Below are 20,428 nucleotides of genomic sequence, written 5' to 3' on the forward strand. Positions count from 1 at the left end.
AGTTCTTTGGAGTTAATGGCACTTGATGAAAAAAAAAGTTGCATCAGCTATTAATATCCTAAGTAAGGAAGAAAATGAGAACACCACAATCAACAAATTCTATTTTCTTTGTCACCCAGAAAATATGGAATTGTTCTCTAGCCTTGTACACACTTTAATTAGGACAGCATGTCACTTTGTAACTCCTGATATTAGGAAAATAATAAACTCTCTGGCAGGTCTAGAGGCAGTCATCATGAACCACATCTATAAAGATGATCCTTTGGTCTCAAGAGTGTGATCAAACAAAAGACTTTTTGGGCTCCAATATCAGGAGGTCAATAAATTATTTATTAAAACAAAACAAAAAAACCCAACAAATTCCCTCCCTCCCAAGTCACTTCTAAGAATGCAGTTCTTAGAGGTGCACATTATATTTCAGGATGTTTGTGTTGCCAGTAAGGTTATGACTGGAACAACTTACAGACATTTTGATTAGATGGAATCAACCTAAAACTTCTAATTTGCATCATCTAAATATTGTAATTTTAATGTAATTTAGGGATTTTGGGAGGTCAAATTTATTCCCACAGTACAGACCTACTTCAGGGGCTCCAGTTTTAAATAAGTAAGGACCCTTTGCAGACACTACCAAAACAGAAAAAAACTGAAAGTTTAAACTGGGAGAGAACCAATGTTATATCTTTCAGACAAGTCTCCTGGCAAGGCACTAGGTATATGTCTCCCTCTGCGGTCTGCCAGATACAGATGAGATTTTCTCCTTGTGGCAGCAACCACTGATTAGAGTGAGAAATACTCAGGTGTGTTATTTTCTCCAGTCAATTTTTAGCAAGGTAAATTACAGAATCAGACTTGCCTGGTTGTTGTGGGTCCACTGTACTCCTATATACTGCTCCCCTCCATTTACCCCAGCGTAATCCATGATACCATTTGGCACACACAGCTCAAGACAGCAGAAAGGGAGAGTAAGACAGCAGTGATCCTAATTAACAAGCCAGTTACATAATGTATGCCTCCTGTTGTACAAATGCATAGACCTAATGGTCTAGAAAGTGATCACATCACTGCTTGTGCTGATTAAATTATTTAATTTTGAAAATGAATTACTGGGAGCTGCACAGCTTCGCTGAAGTCTGCAACTAGTCTCTGATCTTCACTTTCTGTGCCCAGAAAAAAAGCCATCCCTCCACAAAGACCCCCTCACCTACACTCTAATTATGCCCCTGAGTTTAACAGTGATTTCTGAACACAGAAAAGGAATGTAAACAAGAAACTGTGAGCTCCTGGGGAAGAGCTACTATATCTGAGAGGGTCAAATTCCCCTTAAGTAGCACACAACTCCAATAGTCACAATTTTGGAAGTTTCTCCAAAAAGTGACCATCTTTGAGAATATTTCACCTGTACCAACTCCAAGGGCTATAAAATCAACAGATAAGACATACTGTAAGCTGACCGAATACCCTGCCCCTCCCTTGGCTCAGGAAGGCCCTTGTTTAGTTTCTTTGGGGGACATAACCACACTGTTGAGGAACAAGTCAGCAGGAAGGGCAGGTAGTAGAAATGGCGACAAGGAGGGCTCAGTTAGGCTTTGTCATTTTCTCTCTTTTGTGGTTTATATTTGTCTTTGATGGTTCCTTCCCAATGTTTTTTCACCATTACATAAAGCCTCATTGCTGCCTGGGCATCTTGAATCTGGAAGTCAAGAGAACCAAACCAAATTAGCAAGGAAGGTCAAGATAATAAGGTAGGGTGTCACCTCATTTAGGTGCCCTCGCACATGGATATAATAACACATCTACTCTTATGCCTCCCACTTGCCTGGTGATAGTTTGTAAGACAACTTGGATGCAAGGACAGGAACAGAAAGCCATGGTCAGTGATGACAGTGAAATTTGCCTGACACTACTGTCCACAAAGGTCACCTACCGAACAGTGTTCTGACTGCTGTATTCTGATACCAAGAATTTTTTCAGTGAGCAGTTTCAGAGATGGTCTTCCACTCTGTAAAGGAAATGAAGAAGATTACAGAAATGGTTTGGATTAAATAAACACTTTCTGTTTGGGAAGAATTTAAACTGTCAAAGTCGGGATGATTTCCAAGCCCAGTGAACAAGGAAAGAATAGACTAAAAGGTAAAAAGAAGGCAATTTTGGTTTTAATGATGATCACAGACTTAAGTAAGGAAAGAGTGGGGCATCACATCACAGCTACATGACCTCTTTTCTAGTTTACCTGTCACCAAACAAATCTAAGTCTCTCTAGCATTCAGGGCAGTTGCCCCTGCCAAGTAATGAAGATATTATCTAAGGCACTACCATGGCACTACTTGGTTACTGATAACTTCCTTTTTTTCCTTACCTTACCTTTCTGTCAAGGTTGAATGGCAACTTATAGTCTCACAGAGTTGCCCAGGGAAGTGAAAAGTTACATGATGGTATGGTCACACAGCTAGGATGTCAGGAGTGTAGGCCTTCCCGTCTGCAATGCTGTACCCTCTACTAGGCCACACTACCTCTATTCACTAGCACTAGCAAAAATTTACTACCCATCTTATCAAACTGTATTTGGCAATGAATTTAAATGAAATGATATGGATAAGGCATAATTATTCAATGTTAAACCTTCTTTGCTTCAATTTCTCAAACTGTCCTTTTCTTGAAAAGTAATAACTTTCCTGTGAAAGACATTTGTAATAACATATATATGCAAAAATCCTATTACAGACACCAGAGCATAAAAATGAACCAGATAAGAACATATTTTAAAGGAAGGCAGTCAAAACCAATCTGCTTTCTTCAAAACTATCCTCCCTTTCCTAGGACTAAAAAACAAATCAAACCTATAAGCCTACGATAAAATGGAATTGTTAACAATTGGTATGAACTGAGATTAAACCAACACAGTGAACAATCAGGTTTTCTTTCTCCAAAAATGTTGCCTACCTTTACTTGTGTCCTGAAAGGTTTATATTTCTGGGTGTCACGTATCTTCTTTTTGGGATGATCAAGAAGTAGAATCTGGAACAAATAATACAAATACAATTCAGAATCACAAACCTGAATTACCAGATTCCCATCCTGTCCTACTAAAAAGCTGAAACAAACATAAACTGATGTTATCTTGCCAAGTGACATCATAGCTACCCAATCTAGGCAAACCTAGAACAAGACTGACATCAACCATCAACTCGCAACCATTTTTTCTTTAGGCCGATTCAATATTTACTGAGTGTCTCCTCTAACACTGGAGGGGACATGAAAGTGACTAAGACAGAAACACAGTACTCATGTACTCATCATCTAATATGGGATTAAATATAATAATATATAATATTGAGAGCTATATAATAACAATATAACAATATAATGGCAAGATGTTAGATAAAAGATACAGAACATGTTACCAGGGTAGACTGTAAGTCAGGCCTGGGTTTCTCAGGCATACTCTTAGAGAAAAAAAGCACATCGATGGAGACATGGAGGAAGAGTTTCCAAAAGAAAGGCTGTTCTATGGTCTGAAGGGCAAGCTTCAATCCCCTCGTATCATCTGGGAGAAACTCCAAATTAATGATCCCGCTGAAGATTTTTTTACTCCAAAAGAAAATTACAGAATGATTCTCTGCGAAGGACCCCAAGTTCTACAAAACAAATATCATTTACCCAGAGTTCAGGTCATTGGTATGCATCTAAAGACCTAAGATGATTGGCACAGTATAGGAATAAACAATTACAAAAAAAATAAAGATGGCCTGGTGAGGCTACCTAGAGTCATGTACCTTTAAGTCATTATGCAGGGCATGTCCAACTAGAATCCTGTCCTTCAGAATCTCTGCCACCTCCTTTTGGACAACTTGATACTCTTCTCCTGGAAATCCCCCCAAAAAACCCTTATTTTAGTAAAATGGGAACAAATGAATGGTGGAGAAGCAGGTTACTCTACTAAAAGGAGTCACAATCAGCAAGACAGTGATATTTCCAGCTCCTGCTGAAAACATCACTATTAAAGTGCCCACAAAGACCCTTGGTTCCTGAACTGTATACATGCTTGCAAATCCCAAATAATCACCACAGACACCTGAGAAAAAGCATTAGCTGGATAATTTTTAAAAGAATCACCCATTTAGGGACAGGCAGGGAAGAATGTTGAAGGGAATGAGAAGCATGCAGGCCTCCAAACATTCCTTTACTTCAATTCAGGCAGATACAGAAGGTATCAAATAATCGCTGTCACCTACAAAGGCAGAATGTAATGGGGGAGCTAAGGTCAAAAGAAACTCAATTCTATCATTAACCTCTTCCAAAGATCTTTCATGTCATCACTCTGCCTCCCCCCAACTCACTTCCACTCACTCACTGTAACCTTGCTACATCTTGGGAGACTGTTATTAAGAGTTGTAGCTAAAAAAATCCAACATATTGCAACCAATCTGGTGATGAGCTTCTGTATCACTGGGCCTACACCTGAAACCTTTCCAGTTTGGTAGAACCTACTAGACCCTGTATACCACTGGCAAAACCTTCATGAGTGCCGGGGGTCACGTTCACACCACAGTGAAGCATCAGAAGAGAGCCTTAGGGGAAGCTATTCTTAAACATAAACGACAAAATATAAGCCTTGTTCACAATAATTTCCTCAAAACTAGAATCACAAAAGTCCCCTGGAAAGACCTTAGAGATAGATCATTCAGTCCAATCTTCATTTTTCAGGAGGCTCAAAGGTATGAAATGACCTTATCCATAGCTGCACAGCAAAGGGAGAGGGCACAAGGACCTAAATCCACAACATGGATTTTCCATATAAATAAGAAGGCCATAGACACCTGAACCTTACTTAACTACCATAAAACACACTGGATTTTAACAAGCATGGCATGAGAACATAAATGAATCCAAAGAAGAACACGGTCCTTGGCTTCAGAACAGTTAAGCCAGAAAAGGCATAAATGAAAGGTTCCTCTGGAAGGGGTGAACTGATACATTTCCCTCCAAAAGAATTACTGACACCTAAGTTATAAATGAAATAAAGTTCCATTGTTAAGTCCTTTGTCCTATGCCATTCATGTTTTTTCTCCCTTTTTAAGTTCCTAGGTTCCTGGCAGTAATCCTTTCAGGCTGGTTCTGGTGTTTATGGAAGGCACTCTGCCTACCATGTTTGATGTCCTCTGGCCGAATCCCACTGACATCTGTTCGGTAATCAGTCACTTTCTCTGTTGGCTTGACGTACTTGTCATAAACACACTTCCCAAACTGGTTCACGATGGACACTCGGGCAAGGATGTTTTCTTCCCCATCTGGCCCTGCTCCCACCATCTCACAATCCATAGCTATGGCTTTGGTCATGCTGAGAGAGAACCAAAGGTCTGGGTTAAAACACCTAGATTAAGGGTGAATCTCTGCACACTTGTAACTTAGAGGAGGGGCACAAAGGATTCACTACCCTGACATGGCTTGTTGCTAAAGTGATAACATGCCCTGGGTTATTATCATTTAACTAAAGAGGTCCTTCATGGAAGATTATTCACAGTGCCTATCAAAGGAAGCAACCCATCTATGCCCTTCAAGGTTCCTGTGTCATATCTGTTCTATGTAGCACACATCTCTTCTCCCATGGTAAAAAAAACAAAAACAAAAAAACAAAACAAAAAAACTCAACAAAACCCTTCAACATACCCTTCAAATGCCCTTTCTTTCACCAGAGACAGATTTTTTTCCTTCAGACCCAGTTTCATTCTAGCTATTTTTGCAGCTTCTGGACCAATGGCAGCTTCAATATCCTTAGGATCTACATCATCAAACCAGATGTCTGATCTAAAAAGGAAAGAAAAGACACTTAGCACCAAAAAGGGAAAAAACCCACCTCTCCATTTCCTTCTTATCTGCTGTCATGAGGGCTATGGCTGGTTCCTAAAGTCAATGTAGGCAAAAAGTGTAGAAGGGATTCTTTAGATCAGAAGTCTGTAGGCTTTTTTTTGTGTTAGGGACTTTTGGCAGTGTGATAAAGCCTATGGACCTGAAAGTAGAATGTTTTTAAGTGCATAAAACAACATAACCTAAATAAAATAAAATAGTATAACAAAAACCCCATTTATATTGAAATAGTCAAAAAAAAAAAAAGTTCATGGACTTCAGGTTCAGAACCTCTGCTTTAAATGGCCCATCTATTTTGAATTCTGACATGACTTTGGCTTTGTTCTGAATTTGCCACTCATGGGGTATCTATCAAGCACATGCCAAAGGAATTAAGGGATCCATGTTCTAAAACTCATTTCTATAATAAATCAAAACTTAAATTTCCACATCAATGAGTCAGTAACATAAACTCACTGCTCCATTTAGCCTTCCTAGTTTTAAAACCTGTAGTACACCTGTAGTAGTGTACCTGCAGTACAAAGACCACAGAGGCCACCTGTGGGAATTATGATGGTTTCTTCCTCCTCAAACAATATTATTTGCTCTAGTTAGATAAATTCCAATTCCAAGGGAATTCAGGAGGTCCAATACTCACTCTGTGGGTGGAGAAGGAACTAATTCTTCTGCTTTCCTCTTTTCATGCTTGATGTCCCCTATTTTCTGGTGAAGGCCACCATTTTTTCTTTTCATAGTTTCAGTTCCATTGCCTGTGTCCTTTGTTTCACTGCGCTTTTTATGAGGGACAACCTTTGTGTCATTCAAAGATCCTAAAGAAATAGAAGCCTTAGAGGAAGATTGGCCTATTTTGCCTGCCACCTTCGGTAGTTCTGCATCACCATGTTCTTCCTTCTTAGAAGCACTTCTGCCATTCTGGTGGTAGCTTTTGGGTTGTTTTCTGGGATTCCCCAGAGAGGCAGGAACAGATGTTTCTGGATTTGGAGTTTTTTGTTTCAACAGCTGATAAGAATCAAAGAAACCCACATTTTAACCTGGCAATTAAACCATCAAAATTTATGGCTCTAAGAAAATCCTTTTTTACCATGAGCATTTAGGCAGCAGCATCTAAACAAACATTTATTAAATAACCACTATGTGCAGGTGCATCAACAAAAATGATATTGTCTTTACTCTCAAAGAGTTCCTCTTCTTCACTTATACAATAATGATTATTTTCAACTCTAGTTTTTCTTTCTCCCCCTCATATCTTGTTTTAAATTTGTTTTCAGTGTTCCACAATCACTTCCAAATATCTTAGATATTTTCCCCTTCCTATCCCTCTTCTCCCCTACCTCCCCACTCCCTCCCTGAGATAGCATACAGTTTTATATAGGTTCTACACATACATTCCTATTACATACATTTTCACCTTAGACATGTTACATAGAAGAATTAAAATGAATGGGAGAAATCATAAAACAAATCAAAACATAATACAAAAAGAAAATGACCTGCTTCATTCTGCGATTGAATTCTATAGTTCTATCCCTATGTGTGGAAGGCATTTTGCCTTAAGAGACCACTGAGAATTATTTAAGTCTTTGCATTGCAATGAAGTACTAATTCTACCAGAAAATGTCCTCGCACACTGTGGTTGTTACTGTGTACAAAGTTCTCCTGGTTCTGTTCCTTTCACTCAGCATCAGATCATATAAGTCTTTCCAGGCCTCTCTGAAGTCTTCCTGTTCATCACTTCTTATATCACAATAGTATTCCATTACATTTACATACCACAATTTATTCAGCTATTCCCCAATTGATGGGCAACCCCTTGATTTCCAGTTTTTGGCCACCACAAAGAGAGCTACTATAAATATTTTTGTACATGTGGGACCCTTTCCCATTTTCATGATCTCTTGGGGATACAGTCCTAGAAGTGGTATTGCTGTGTCAAAGGGTATGCACATTTTTGTAGCCCTTTGGGCATAGTTCCACACTGATCTCCAGAATGGTTGGATCAGCTCACAGCTTCACCAACAAGAAATTAGTGTTCCAACTCTCCCACATCCTCTCTAATATTTTGTCATCTTCCTGTTTTGTCATATTAGCCAATCTGATAGGTGTGATGTGGTATCAACTCTAGTTTTTCTTTGAAATTAAACTTCTATTTAAATATAAGTGAGAACTTTCATTTACATCCATATATTATTTCGGTCTAAACTAGCCTTTTCCAGTTGTAACCTCAAATCTAACACTTATTTCTGAAGAATTTCCAACACCTAACACAATAAACACCTGTGGATCTTTTTGTTTTGAGGCCTAGGGCAGGCCCTTCAACTTATTTTATGCAGTTATAGTATACTAAGTAGTACTGTAAAAAATAACCCCAAAATTTACTTTGAAATAAAAATTTTCAACCCAAATTTCTTTATCTTGTCTTATGGATTTCTTTTCCATTGGGGGTTAGGGGGGAGAGACCCATAAAATGGGTGCAGGTAGGTGGTGGCACAGCGAATGGAGCACAAGGCCCAGAATCAGGAAGACTTAAAGTCAAATCTGGCCTCAGGCTTCACTTGAAGTCCCGACTGCCTCAGTTTACTCAATTGTAAAATGGGGACAATAACAGTACCTACCACCCAGGGTGGTTGTAAAGGATCAAATGGGATAATTTTATAAAGTGCCTCGCACGTCCTAATTGCTAGATACATGGTTTTTAAGCGCAATACAAATGTTTTTATGACTACTTCTGGATCCTTCGAGGTATTCCTTAGTGTTAAACAGGAAGATCATTCCCTGCCCTTCCTTTAAAAAGCATGTGGTCGGTACCATGTGAAGTCCAGAAAAAAAAGAGAAGGACTCATGGACCTAGAGCTAGAAGGAGCACTGGAGTGCCTCATTTTACAGAGGAGGACACTGAGGCTGGAGTGGCTAGGTGCCTTGCCCAAAGTCGCCCAGCATGAGCCCAGACATGCCGACTTTCCGCGCAGGGAACCCCGCTTACATCTTACCTCCTGCAAGGCCTTCCAGTTGTGGGAAAATTCTTGCGGCCCCCTGGGGGGCAGCGCCGCCCGCGCCGCCCGGACATCCGGGCTCTCTAGCTTCTTGGAAGCTTCTGCTGCCGCGTTGGGGTACTTTTTCCAGAATTTCTTCTTCTTTTTCTTCTGTTTTTTCCGATCGGGCTTCTTGACAAGCTCCGGCTTGGCCACAGCCCGGCCCGTGGAAGGTTTGGCGAGCCCGGCCTTCACTTTCATCTCGGTGCCATCCGAGGGCCCCGAGACAGCTAGAGACCAAAGGACCCCGTGCGTGAGCCGGCCTCAGACCCCACGCGAGCTCGGGGTCCCCTCCCGCCCGGCCCCGGACACTTCCCGAGGCTTCTCTGGGGATATTGCCCCCTTTTCCCGTCTCCTCACTTACCTCAAACCCTGTCCGGCCCCGCAGGCCTAGACACCCCCCTCGAGGCTCTTCGAGACACAGAGAAGCCAGTTCCCCGTTCGCCTGTAGGAAGCTGCTCGGCTTCCGTAGCCCGATCTCTAGCGGTTCTCGTGCCGCTACGCACGCATGGGTTGACGCACGCACGTACGGACGCGACTCTCCCGGAAGCCCTTGCTCTGTCAGCCGGCTGGGAGCGAGGCTCCGGTTAGCAGAGTTCCGAGAACCTGTGTATGGATAGGTCTGCGTCGGTACTCTGGCTGGAGAGGGACCCAAGTCGGGGGCTCGCGACCGGGAACTGGGTGGTTGGATTTGGCGGTCGCAGCCTGAGCTCTCCGGAAGGGAAGAAAGGGGACCGGAGGAAAAGAGGGAGGGGAGGAAGCCACATGGGACGTGAGGAATCGGGGGGACTACAATCGGGGTAACACCAAGAAGTCGCGTTTGTCGCCCTCCTTTCCTCCCCCTTTTTCTCCCTCTCCCTTCTCGAACTTTCTCCTTCTCTTTGAAACTTGGACTGTCTCCATTTTTCTGTTTATATTTCTCATGCTAATAAATGCTTTTTCATTCATTGTTTCTGGCCCAGTGCTGATCACATCTCTATAATAGATATACACGTGTGTACATATATATGTATGTATATGTAGTGTGTATATATAGATATGTGTATAGATAGAGATATATATACACGTGTGTACACACGTGCGCATGGTGCCAGGTAGACCCCCAAGGTGACCGGACGAGCAGCTCTGAAAAGGGGTCCGCAAGCCCCGCCCCAGGGGTGCTGCCCTCCCTGGCACCCCACACACCCCGTGCCTGGCTCTCAGAAGCTACGGCGTGTGCGCAGACCACACCAGAGTAAAGGCCGCCACGGCGGCCGAAGGGCCATTGCCGGTGGTGCTGCCGGGGGCTCTCTGGAAGGGTGAGGCACCGACTTAGCGGAGCTCTGCCTCGCTTAAATCCCCGTTACCCGTGAGGGGAGGCAGCTGCCAGAATGGCACTACTGGCCCTCTTCAGAAACCAAAGGGCCAGCACCAACATACATATGTATTTAAGTGCATGTACGCTGAGGTATCATGTATGGTAGCTAGCGTTGATACAGCACTTTGAGGTCTGCAGAGAGCTTGGTAAACCTTGTTTCATTTTGTCCTCACGAAATCCTTGGGAGATGGGTGCTGTTACTCTCTCCGTTTGCAGATGGGGAAGCTGACCGAGGTTCGGTGACTTCCCGAGGTGTACACAGCCAGTGGCTGAGGTCCGATCTGAACGCACGTCTTTCTGCTTCCAGTCCGCTTTGTTGCCTCCAGATGCCACAGTCATCCAGGTCCAACCAGAATAGATGTGCTCATTACTGCCACGAAGGATCCAGTCGGCACACTCTGGTGCTTTCTAGAGCATGAATTCAAACTTTTTTGAATCCCTATTGTGAGAGACACCAAAAAGTTAAGTTTCTGCAGAGGTTATTGGTTGATGAAGTCATTGAGAATAAGTCAGATGACAAGAAAGTTAGCACACTGCAGGTGGACTCAACCAATCAAGAGACAGACAGTGGCCTTCAGAAAGCCACAACATTTGTGATAAGAAGGTCCAGGCCTGAAACTGCCGGACCAGTAGGGAAATATGACCAGGAATAACGTGGGGAAGGCTTTAATGTATATGTATGTAATGTGTATGTATATATAATGTATATAAGCAGACACCCCACATAAAATTATCCCTCCATTTTCTGATCATGGGTCGTATGTTAAAGCATGGTGGAGTGGGAAGATCACACCAACAGTGGTTATGTAACAGGTAGGTAGAGAAGATGGTGATCCCATGGAGAATGGACCAAGCTGTCTCCTGGTGGGAGGATCTGTCCTGAACTAAGGATATATAGCTCAATCTTACTTCTGTATTCAGAAGCAATTCATGCTCTTCCTTTCTAAGGGGTGGGGTGGGGTTTGAGCCCTCTTTTGGCCAAAGGTGATCAATTCCTCTGGACTCTGCTGCAATAAATTTTCCTTGATACCTTATTAGTGTTAAGCGTGTCTTTAACACTATCAGTAAAAAATTTGATCATGAACTTCTAACATACATGTGTGCATGCATATTTATATATTTATAAAATGTATTCTTATGCAAATCACATATATCATATACACTGAACTAATATGAACATTATAAAACAGACATTTTAAAAGGATAATATTGAAATAATTTAAAATTTTATCAATGGTACAAAAACCCTTTTTGCCCTCATTTGGTAAATTCTCATTTGAATTACTAATATTTTTAATAAGAGCAATGTGATTGAATATGCTTCGTTATTTCTTTAAAATGTTGGTTTAATACTAAGATACAAAAATTCAAAGATCTGATTCTAAGTAAGTACATTATTTTGATAGCTCATGCTAATAGCTGTTACAGCTTAAAAGATGCCTCACAAAGATCCATTGACCCAAGTGGAAGAAATGCTCTGTTGGTTGTACTTAGTAAATTGTCTTATTAATTATCTTAATATTAATATTTTTTCATTTTAAACTTAAACACTGAAAAAGTATTTCCATATAAATAGTAAAATACAGAACTATGTATTGAACTGTGAATCTGTAATTTATATTGCTAATTTTAAAACAAATAATAAATTCCACATACTTTCAAAAGTATTCTGCTTGTTTTTGCTTTATCTGAACTTCCCTCTATTCACTTCCATGAATTTTAAAGATAGTTTCAATGGCCCCTCTTTTTCTTACCATTACTAACCACACCCTTCTCTCCCCTTCCTCCAATAAAAATGGAGGCCAAAAAACCCACCTTTTTTAAGAAATCAGCATAGGTGAACCAAATAAGACAAGATAAACCTATACAATGGCCATATAGTAAAATAAAGCTTGTCTCTTAAATGTATTACCTCTCTGTCAGGACGTGTGTAAAGTGCTTCATTACAGATCCTTCTGGGGATGTGGTTGGCCATTGCATTAACCTGAGATTTTTAAGCGTTCAATGTTTGTAAGGGGCCCAGAGGGTCTCTGGGGGTGCAAGTCAGAGGCAAAGCCTGTTCCTGTGGCAACGGTGCTGATGCACACCCTGGCAGAAGCTCTGTGTGACCCTGGAACCTGATGTTCCTGCAGATACTGGTGCTCTGTACAGTAAAGTTACAAGTGAGCCTGGGAACCCAGGAACTAGCTGCAGGAACAAGATAAGCTTCCTTCCTTACTGCGGGTGTAAGGATATGGAATAGTCATGAGATGGTAAAGTAATGGGATGAGCTCAGCATGTATGTGATTGGTGGATCAGCCTTTATAAACCCTAACCCTCAGCTGAATAAAGAGTTGTTGCCTGGATCATCTTGTCTCCAGTCTCCTTCCTTCAGGGCCCACAGATTGGAGGCCTGTGGGTCAGGGGGATCCAGGGGGTTCGGGCCTTGACCCCGAGCAAATGTTATTTTTGTTTACAATACTGTTATCATATAAATTGTCTGGTTCTACTCAGTTTACTCCGATTCAGTTCGTGTTATTCAGGATTTTCTGAAATAAACTTTTTTCATCATTTTTATTGTGCAATAATATTTCAGTACATTTATATACCAAAATTTACTGAACCATTCCCTATCTACTTCTTTTCTTTTCCATCCTCCCTTCAAGATCAGTAAGTATGTTTGTGTTTTTGTTGCTCTATAGCAGGCCTGTACAACCTGTGGCCCACCAAAGGATGTCAGGTGGACTGCGAAAAATATCTTCCTTTTTGCAGGCTGCAGGTTGTATAGGCCTGCTCTATAGGTATGCTGCAGAGCAGTGCCCAGACTGAGAGGAAGTCCCAATAAAAGGTCAGTTCTTTTCCCCAATTTCCTTTCCTGATAACTATTTGTTCACAGACAATATAGTATAATTTATTATTTAGTCATGTGTTTCCAGCGAACTGAATTTTGCTTCGACCACAATGAGGCCACAGGTTATGAGAGAGAGAGATGTAAAGCTAGGCAGAGAATTAAACTTCTGCTTAGGTGTTAAAAATTTTCCTAACTGGAGGCTCAGAGTAATTTTGACTGACCTTAGAAATTTTCATATAAAATAAATTCATTAATGCCACAGTGGAAAGAAACAAGTAGACCTTGTGGGCAATTATCTTTTCCCCAGGCTTAAAACAAGTTATTTTATCGTAAATGCTTGGAAAAACCTCTAAAAATTCATTAAAGGTTCATTTTTTCCCCCCATGTGGGATTACACAGCTTTGTAGGGAAAATTATTCTTAGTTGTAATCCTTTATCTTTTGCCCTTTGGAATATTTTATTTCAAGAGCTTTCATTTATTGTAGAAGTAGGCAGGTCTTGTGTGATTCTGGCTGGTTCCTTGGCTAAGCACAGTACTTGGCACATGGTGGCAGCTTAATAAATAAATGCCTGTCATATGCCTTGCTATTTGATTTACTTTCCAGATGCAGTAATTTTTCTTTGACATGGGAGCTCTGGATTTTGGCTGTAACATTCCTGAGACTTTTTTTTTTAGAAGGTGATTGGTAGATTTTTTTCTTTACTTTGGCCTGTAGTTCTAATGTATCTGTCCAGTATTCCTTTCCTTTCTTTTTTAATGAAGATTTTCAAGGAGCCCAATGATTCTTAAATGATCTCTCCTTGATCCGTTTACTAGGTCAGTTATTTTTAAAGATGAGATATATTACATTTTCTCTTTTTAAGCATTTGTTCTAATGTTTCTTGCTTTCTTGTAGAGCCATTGTTCTGTTCAGTCTATTTTAGTTTTCAGGGAGTCTCTTGTTTGGGTAAGAGTGATCACTTTCTCTTCTAAGTTATTTATTCTCCTTCCAGTCCTCTCCTCCAGAGCTTTTGTTTCATTTTCATCATTTCATTTCTTCTGAATATTCATGTAATTCTTATGGAATGTCATTTTTACCACTTGGAATCTCTGCTTGGGGCTGTTAAAAAGTTATTCACTCCTTCTTTGGGAGCATCTTCAGACACTGGTGGTATCTTCTTTGGATTATTCATCTCTCTAGTTTTGGGGGCTTTGTGCCAGGACCAGATTCCATTCTCATTTTTCAATCTAGGGTGGAGTAGTTAGCTCTGGTTGGTCTCTCCCTGAATCACCTGTGGCTCTGTGCCAATTTACAACAACCAAGCTTATAGCCTCCCTAGATCTTTGAAGTTCAGAGTGCTAGAATCTTAGGTCACTCTATGTCATCTCAGGACGATGTATTAGGAATTGTGGAGACTCTGGTCACCTGTCCTCTCATACTGAGCATTGCTGAACCACACTGGTCACTCCTGTTCCCTAGGGCTTCCAGGGTCCTTATCCTGAGATTTTATGACAACACTGGGGATTTCTCCCTTTTCTGAGACTTCCTGATGGGGCCTTCCACTCTTGATCTCTCTAGATACAGAACCCCAGAGCCTATACAGGACTCTGCCCTAGGAGACTGCCCTTTCCTTTGCCTGCTCTGGTTGGTGATGGCTTTGCTGGTAGCATCTTTTGTTATTGGGTGGGGGTTTCTGGCTAAATTTTTGTGCAATTTTGTGATGGAAGAAATTGCTTATTGTAATTTCTCATTGAATTAAAAAAAATCATTATTTGTTCTAGTACAAATTTCAGGGTTTTTGCTGGAATAGGACTGTGGGAGCTATTTGGTCTGCTTCTGTTCAAGCAGCCATCTTGATCACAATTCACTGGCTATGTAAAGGTTTTTGTTGAAATCAGCTAGTATGTTTCTATCTTCTTTGATGTTAGTTGTTGCAAACTAATTAGAAGATATTGTATTTTTATATTTTAAACAGGTTAAAAAACCCACTGGAACTCTTCATTTCAAAGATTTTCAAACAAGAAAATTCAGTTTCCAAATTTTAGGAGACATGAGAATTTTCATGGGTGGCACCCTTCTAATTTGGGACTTTAAATGCTTAGTTTCTAAATGCCATTAACTATAATGGCTTTATGCTGTCATTAGCTAATATTGCAAGGCACAATATACATCTACTTTAAGGTTCATTATTAACAATACTGAAAATAAATTCATATCAAATGTTCTTGATAATTTTGATTTCAGGGTGTTAACTTTTCATATTTGATTAGACCATCATTTTTTTTAACCTCACAATGTGGCTGACAAAGACAAATGTGGCTGACAAAATCTCCTAGGAGCAGAAGGGCCAATTTTGCCATTTTATTGTTTGCTTGTGCCCTTATTATTAGCATAGTCTTTGGTTTCTTTGCAGGAATATTCTTAAGTCACTTACCTGGGCATGTGTATACTGACATATACTGCAATATGTCAAAAGCATGTGAAATGGAGGGAGCACTGTCTATGCCTCTATGTAGTGGAATGCCCATGATTCCCTTAGGATACCTTGTATACCATACATGTTACATCGGTCAAAAAATAAACATTAAGTGTCAGGCATTGTGCTAAGTGCTGGGGATACAAAAAGAGGCAAAGTTCCTGCCTTCAAGGAGCTTACAATCAAATGGGGAGATGACATGCAAACATATATATACAAAGCAAGTTACATACAGGACAACAGGAAATAATTAAAAGAGGGAAGGCACCAGAATTAAGAGGGGTTGCGGAAGGCTACCTGACATATGGACTGAGTCAAAGAGCCAATGTTAACCCATGTCACATGTTAAACATGAGTAAAAATGAATTACTTTCTTATTTGTTTAAATAAAGATATAAATAGAAATTCTTCCTGCACTTCAATATATTGTCTTACATATCCCTAGGATACATGTGCTCTACTTTGGAGACCACTGAAATAGCACAAAGCTCTGACTGAGGATGAAGATTTATCCCTGTTTTCTTGAAATACCTAGGGAGAAGGATTGGGTTCCATTCATTGACTGAAATTTCCCAGAACATTCTCCCATACTTTACTCTGTCAAGGCAAGCCACCATGATTGCTTGCAACTTTGGGAAAATGCCAAAACTATGGAACCCAATTCAAAAACAATAGTAAGAAGTATATCACAGGAGAAAGTCACATGTCCTACAGCGACAAATTTACATATTGATCTGAGAGTTGTCAAATTTCATCCCTTCTGTCCTGTGGTATAAAAATCACTGTGGAGCTGAATCTTTTTGCTGTTAGAAACTGCCTCTCTTCTCTAACTTCTCCCTCTCTATTTGGTTGTTGTATAATATGAACTATCTCAGACCTCTTAACCTTGCAAGTCTCCTAATGAGTAAACATTGCCTAATAGCTCCCTCCCAGCTGTTGCTGTCACATTTGACATTGACCAGATTTCCCTCTTGGGATCTCCATTCCCCAACATAATTTGCGTAGCTGTTTTAAATTCTGAATCTGTCTTTTCCCTAAAATTGGATTTTGTGTAGTGCAGAGGGAAGACTTCAGCAAAGTGTGAGTTACCTTTTCTCTGACCATGCTCAACACGTGGGTGATCTTTGCTTCTGCTTTCTTCCTTCTGGGATCTTTCCAACTTCCAGATTTTCAAAAGGTGAGTTTAATTTCTAGAAATACTAATATTTAAGGAATTAGGCTCCTTAAAAATCTGATGATATGGGTTGAAATTGACCTTTATTTTGTTAAATAAAGGAAACTTGGGAGATAACTTGGATTCAGGAAGGTGGCAATTCCATTCTAGACTCTAATGATTACTAGATATATGACTACTAGCAATTCTCTTAAACTCTCTGAACCTCAGTGTCTTCATCTGTAAAATGGGGATAACTCTAGTGCCTTCTTCAGGGCTGTTATAAGGCTCAAATGAGATAATTGTACAGTGCTTTATAAACTTTATAGCAGTACACAAAAGTCAGCTATTCTTCTTTGACATCAAGTTGTTTGGCATAAATTAAGTCAGAACTCAGAAATCCAGGGGACTAAAGCCAGTTAATTGCAGAAGGAATATTGTTATTATTATGGTGATTGCTTTTCATCTAGTCAAAGGCAAAACATATATTTACTAAATCTACCTGCTTCTTCCTCTCCCTTTCTCTTTCAGAGGTTTCTGATGGCTTTGGATCCAGAAAATATTTTCTTTTATTTTGGTGCTGTTTCCACCCTAGAAGGTACTATTCTGTGGTTCTTTTTAGTAAGGGAAACATTACTAATTTTATCTTTCTTGGTAATTAGTTGAGTCAATATATCTTTGATTTTCTTTTTTACATCCCCCACTTTAGGCTAAGATACACGCTGCAAGGACCTTTTTCTTGGAAGCGTGTGTGAGGGGGAAGTTACTTCTCTTCCATGGACCAAGTCTCTTCCTGCTAATTAAATGCTTGCTGTTATCTTACTGACAAACATAAAGAAACATGATCTGAGTCGTTTCCAGGACAGAGCTAGAGATCTGACTCCAGAACTTTCTGTAAAAGAATCTTTTTAAATATCTCAAAGCAAATAGATGCTAACTAGTTTGGGCAAGTACCTTCCTTCTTCTGGGTTTCTCTCTGTCATCTCTAAACGGATGCAGTTAGAATAGATACTCTCTAAAACCCCTTCAACTTTTAACATTTTTTTTTTTATTCAGGAGGGATTATTTCTCTTTATAGAAACAGAGTTTTTTTGTGGAAAATGGAGATGAATATCATTGCCTCAATTTCTTTTCTTTTTTTTTTTTTTAGCCAAAGAGAGTTAATTATAATTAGTACAAAGTCTTTTCACTCTCATATATCAATATGTTAGGGATTGTTGTTAATTGGGGATTTAGGAGCATGATTAATGTTTTCATTCTATGGAGTTCCTAGTCAGGAACAGGGAATTAGGGGGCTTTCTACTACTGAAGTAGACTCACTTGTTACTTGCAGTCTTGTCTTAAAGCCTGCAGACGTTTATTTCATACCTACAGTGTTCAGAGTCAAGAGGTATTGTGGCATAGTGAACAAATCAATGGGTTTGGAGTGTAGACCCTTCCCCAAACCATTGTGAACCCCCAAGATCTAAGAAAGGCCTAAAACCTGGATTGGCTAATCAGGAGAGACGTTGTGGCCCACTGTGAACTTAATCTACCATAATGCTTTGCATGCTCTGGCATAATAGACATGCTTCGAATGAGCTCCAAATGCCCCTTCCTATGTCAACACTCATTCTTCTGTTAATGACTACCAAGGACAAGGTGCCTTGACCAGACAATAATGAGACTTTTCTTAAGTATTTTATGGACATATACTGTGTTATGTCATGTTAATGGTAAAAGAAACAGATATCCTGGGATTGTAATTTCAGTTGACACTTTGTCAATTGTCTTATTGCATTTACAACCTATCCACTTGAGAGATTCCTTTCTCATATCATGGCTAACCCTATAGAGATTATAATTTTGGCTGACATAGGCATCCTGAGCCAGGAAGAGAGGAAGGGGCGAGATGGAATTGCTCTGAAGATATAAAAATCTTTTGTCCATCCTTGAGTTCATCGTCTCATGATGAGCTCCCACACCTATCTCTATATGCGTGTTCTTCAAGCTTTGAGAGAAATAAACCCTCATATTCAGACTAATTTTGTTTGTCTTTCTACTAACAAACTTAGTAATGGTTGACAGGAGTCAGTAGGATCTTGTTCAGATCTGGCTTCTGAAGCTTACTGATGTGTGATCCTGGGCAAATATATTACTTAGTCTTTGTGTGCCCTGGGGCTTGTGAACCCACTAAGTCTTAGGTGGTTTTGTTCTGACTTGGAGAAGCCACACTGGGATTCCACATTGCTGACTAAAACACAGATCTTTGGGGTGTTAGTTGCTTTGCCAGGCACTGTTAGGTACTGGGGAGACAAAGACAAAGAATCACAATCTGCCCGTAAGGAGTTTACATTCTACCTAAGGGTGGAGGTGGGGGAGAATACAACACATACACAGAGAAATATAATATAAGGTAGTTTGAGGAGAAAGAAAACACTAAATTGGGACTATATAAAAGGTATGGTCAGTTTGCTCTTGGCCAAGTGGGGAGAGGATGATAATTTTAAAGATGTGGGTCTTTAAAGATGGAGGCCTCCTTCTTCCTGCCAAATAAATGTGCCAAGGAATTCAGTTTTGCCTATTTTCTCATGTGGAAAGAGCTAAGGAAATGCTAAGCTAAGATTTCCTAAATCACACTGCCTATCTTGTTTCTTCCAGCCCTAGAGTTCGATGTGCTTCAGCTCAGCTGCCTTTGTGAAGACCATCAGATTTCCAGGTTACATTGTAAGACCCAGCGCTGCTCCTTCCAGGCCCTAGGAGAACTTTATACCTTCCAGTTCCCTGAGGAGTTTAGCCTCCTGATCCCATCGTTTACTAGTCAATTGGCGATTAACTCCTCTTTCTGGCTACTGAAACAATATCCAGACAGCTGCTTTACAGGAGGCAGGGTCCTGTTCCCTGCTGGGGTTGCTGCGAAGATTACTTACTGTGCTGGGCAGTTGGTGAGTGAATGCTATGATTGTTAGCGGTTTCATTTTGTTAGCGTTTGTTAGCTAGGTAGAATATGTAAGAGGATGGGGAATGTTGAGGGTGATCCTGGTATATCACAAAGTAGAAGGATGGGAGGAAGACTCTGTGAAAATATGTATAATTACTTTTTCTCAACTCTGTACTTGAATGTATCTTACAATGCTCCAGTTATTAAGTTGGTAAAGCTGGTAGTCAAAAGAGCTGGAGTCTTAGGTTTATCTTGTCCAAGTCCCTCATTTTATAGATGAGGAAATTGAGGCCCATGGAGGTTAAGTCACTCGCCCAGGGGCACACAGGTAATAATTAACAGAACTGGGATCCAAACCCAGGTCTTTTGCCTTCAGATCTGGTGTTCTTTTTACTATACCATGTTATGCCTCTGTGTGATTTTGTGATGTTAGCCGAGTTACTTTCCTTCTCTTGGACTCAGTTTTCTTTCCTCTAAAATGAGGGGGTTAGATACTATATAATTTTTGAGATATATTTCCAACTCAAAGATTCTGTGATTCTGCTACGGTTCTGTGACAGTTTCGGGAATTTGTACTCACAAACCTAGTCTCTTCTTACTGTGATACAGCGATAATCCAGTAAAGAATTTTATCCTTACAGCTTCCACGCTAATCTCCTAAGGCCTAACTACTGTTGACCTCAGAGGGTGTTTAGGCAAGGTTTTGAGGAACTGTATTTGGAGTAGAGTTGTTTGTTGACACAGAGCATAATCTTACTAAGGTCAGCACGATGGGATTTAGTCCCTGTATGGACCAGTTAGTGTATTAGGTATA

At 40.3% G+C, this 20,428-nt stretch overlaps 2 protein-coding genes across 8 annotated transcripts in view; one reads left to right on the plus strand and one right to left on the minus strand.

Moving 5' to 3' along the window:
• Positions 1-309: 309 nt before the first annotated feature.
• Positions 310-12,351, minus strand: REXO4 (REX4 homolog, 3'-5' exonuclease). Of its 2 annotated transcripts, XM_072632841.1 has the most exons (11): positions 12,167-12,351; positions 10,485-10,693; positions 9,262-9,503; positions 8,856-9,127; positions 6,506-6,867; positions 5,671-5,808; positions 5,148-5,341; positions 3,777-3,865; positions 2,944-3,018; positions 1,928-2,002; positions 310-1,693 (listed from the first exon to the last, which is right to left on the minus strand). In XM_072632841.1, exons 4-11 carry the CDS (start codon positions 9,096-9,098, stop codon positions 1,583-1,585), a joined length of 1,287 nt encoding a protein of 428 aa, XP_072488942.1. In that variant the 5' UTR covers positions 9,099-9,127; positions 9,262-9,503; positions 10,485-10,693; positions 12,167-12,351; the 3' UTR covers positions 310-1,582. The 2 variants fall into 2 exon arrangements, with proteins under 2 accessions (XP_072488942.1, XP_072488943.1); XM_072632842.1 differs by lacking the exon at positions 12,167-12,351 and having other exon boundaries at positions 10,485-10,700.
• Positions 12,352-16,500: 4,149 nt separating this feature from the next.
• The window catches only part of ADAMTS13 (ADAM metallopeptidase with thrombospondin type 1 motif 13), a 45,711-nt gene continuing 41,783 nt past the window's right edge, over positions 16,501-20,428 (plus strand). For 3 of the 6 annotated variants that reach the window (XM_072632854.1, XM_072632856.1, XM_072632855.1), the window contains exons 1-3: positions 16,503-16,718; positions 17,226-17,292; positions 19,335-19,618. In XM_072632854.1, coding sequence (XP_072488955.1) covers positions 16,644-16,718; positions 17,226-17,292; positions 19,335-19,618 — 426 coding nt within the window. In that variant the 5' untranslated portion in view covers positions 16,503-16,643. Of the gene's footprint in view, positions 16,719-17,225; positions 17,293-19,334; positions 19,619-20,428 lie in introns of all 6 variants that reach the window. The other 3 variants (XR_011972248.1, XR_011972247.1, XR_011972246.1) reach the window with 2 other exon arrangements.

The sequence above is a fragment of the Notamacropus eugenii genome, chromosome 1 (genome assembly GCF_028372415.1).
Source record: "Notamacropus eugenii isolate mMacEug1 chromosome 1, mMacEug1.pri_v2, whole genome shotgun sequence".
Classification (NCBI taxonomy): domain Eukaryota; kingdom Metazoa; phylum Chordata; class Mammalia; order Diprotodontia; family Macropodidae; genus Notamacropus; species Notamacropus eugenii.

Excerpts from the sequence above, each read along its gene's own strand:
- REXO4 (XM_072632841.1), bottom strand. The coding sequence starts at position 9,098 with ATGAAAGTGAAGGCCGGGCTCGCCAAACCTTCCACGGGCCGGGCTGTG. Across the intron at positions 3,866-5,147 it reads GCCAGAGGACATCAAACATG|GAGAAGAGTATCAAGTTGTC; the intron begins GTAGGCAGAGTG and ends GGGGATTTCCAG. Across the intron at positions 2,003-2,943 it reads CTTTCAGGACACAAGTAAAG|AGTGGAAGACCATCTCTGAA; the intron begins GTAGGCAACATT and ends TTTCCTTTACAG.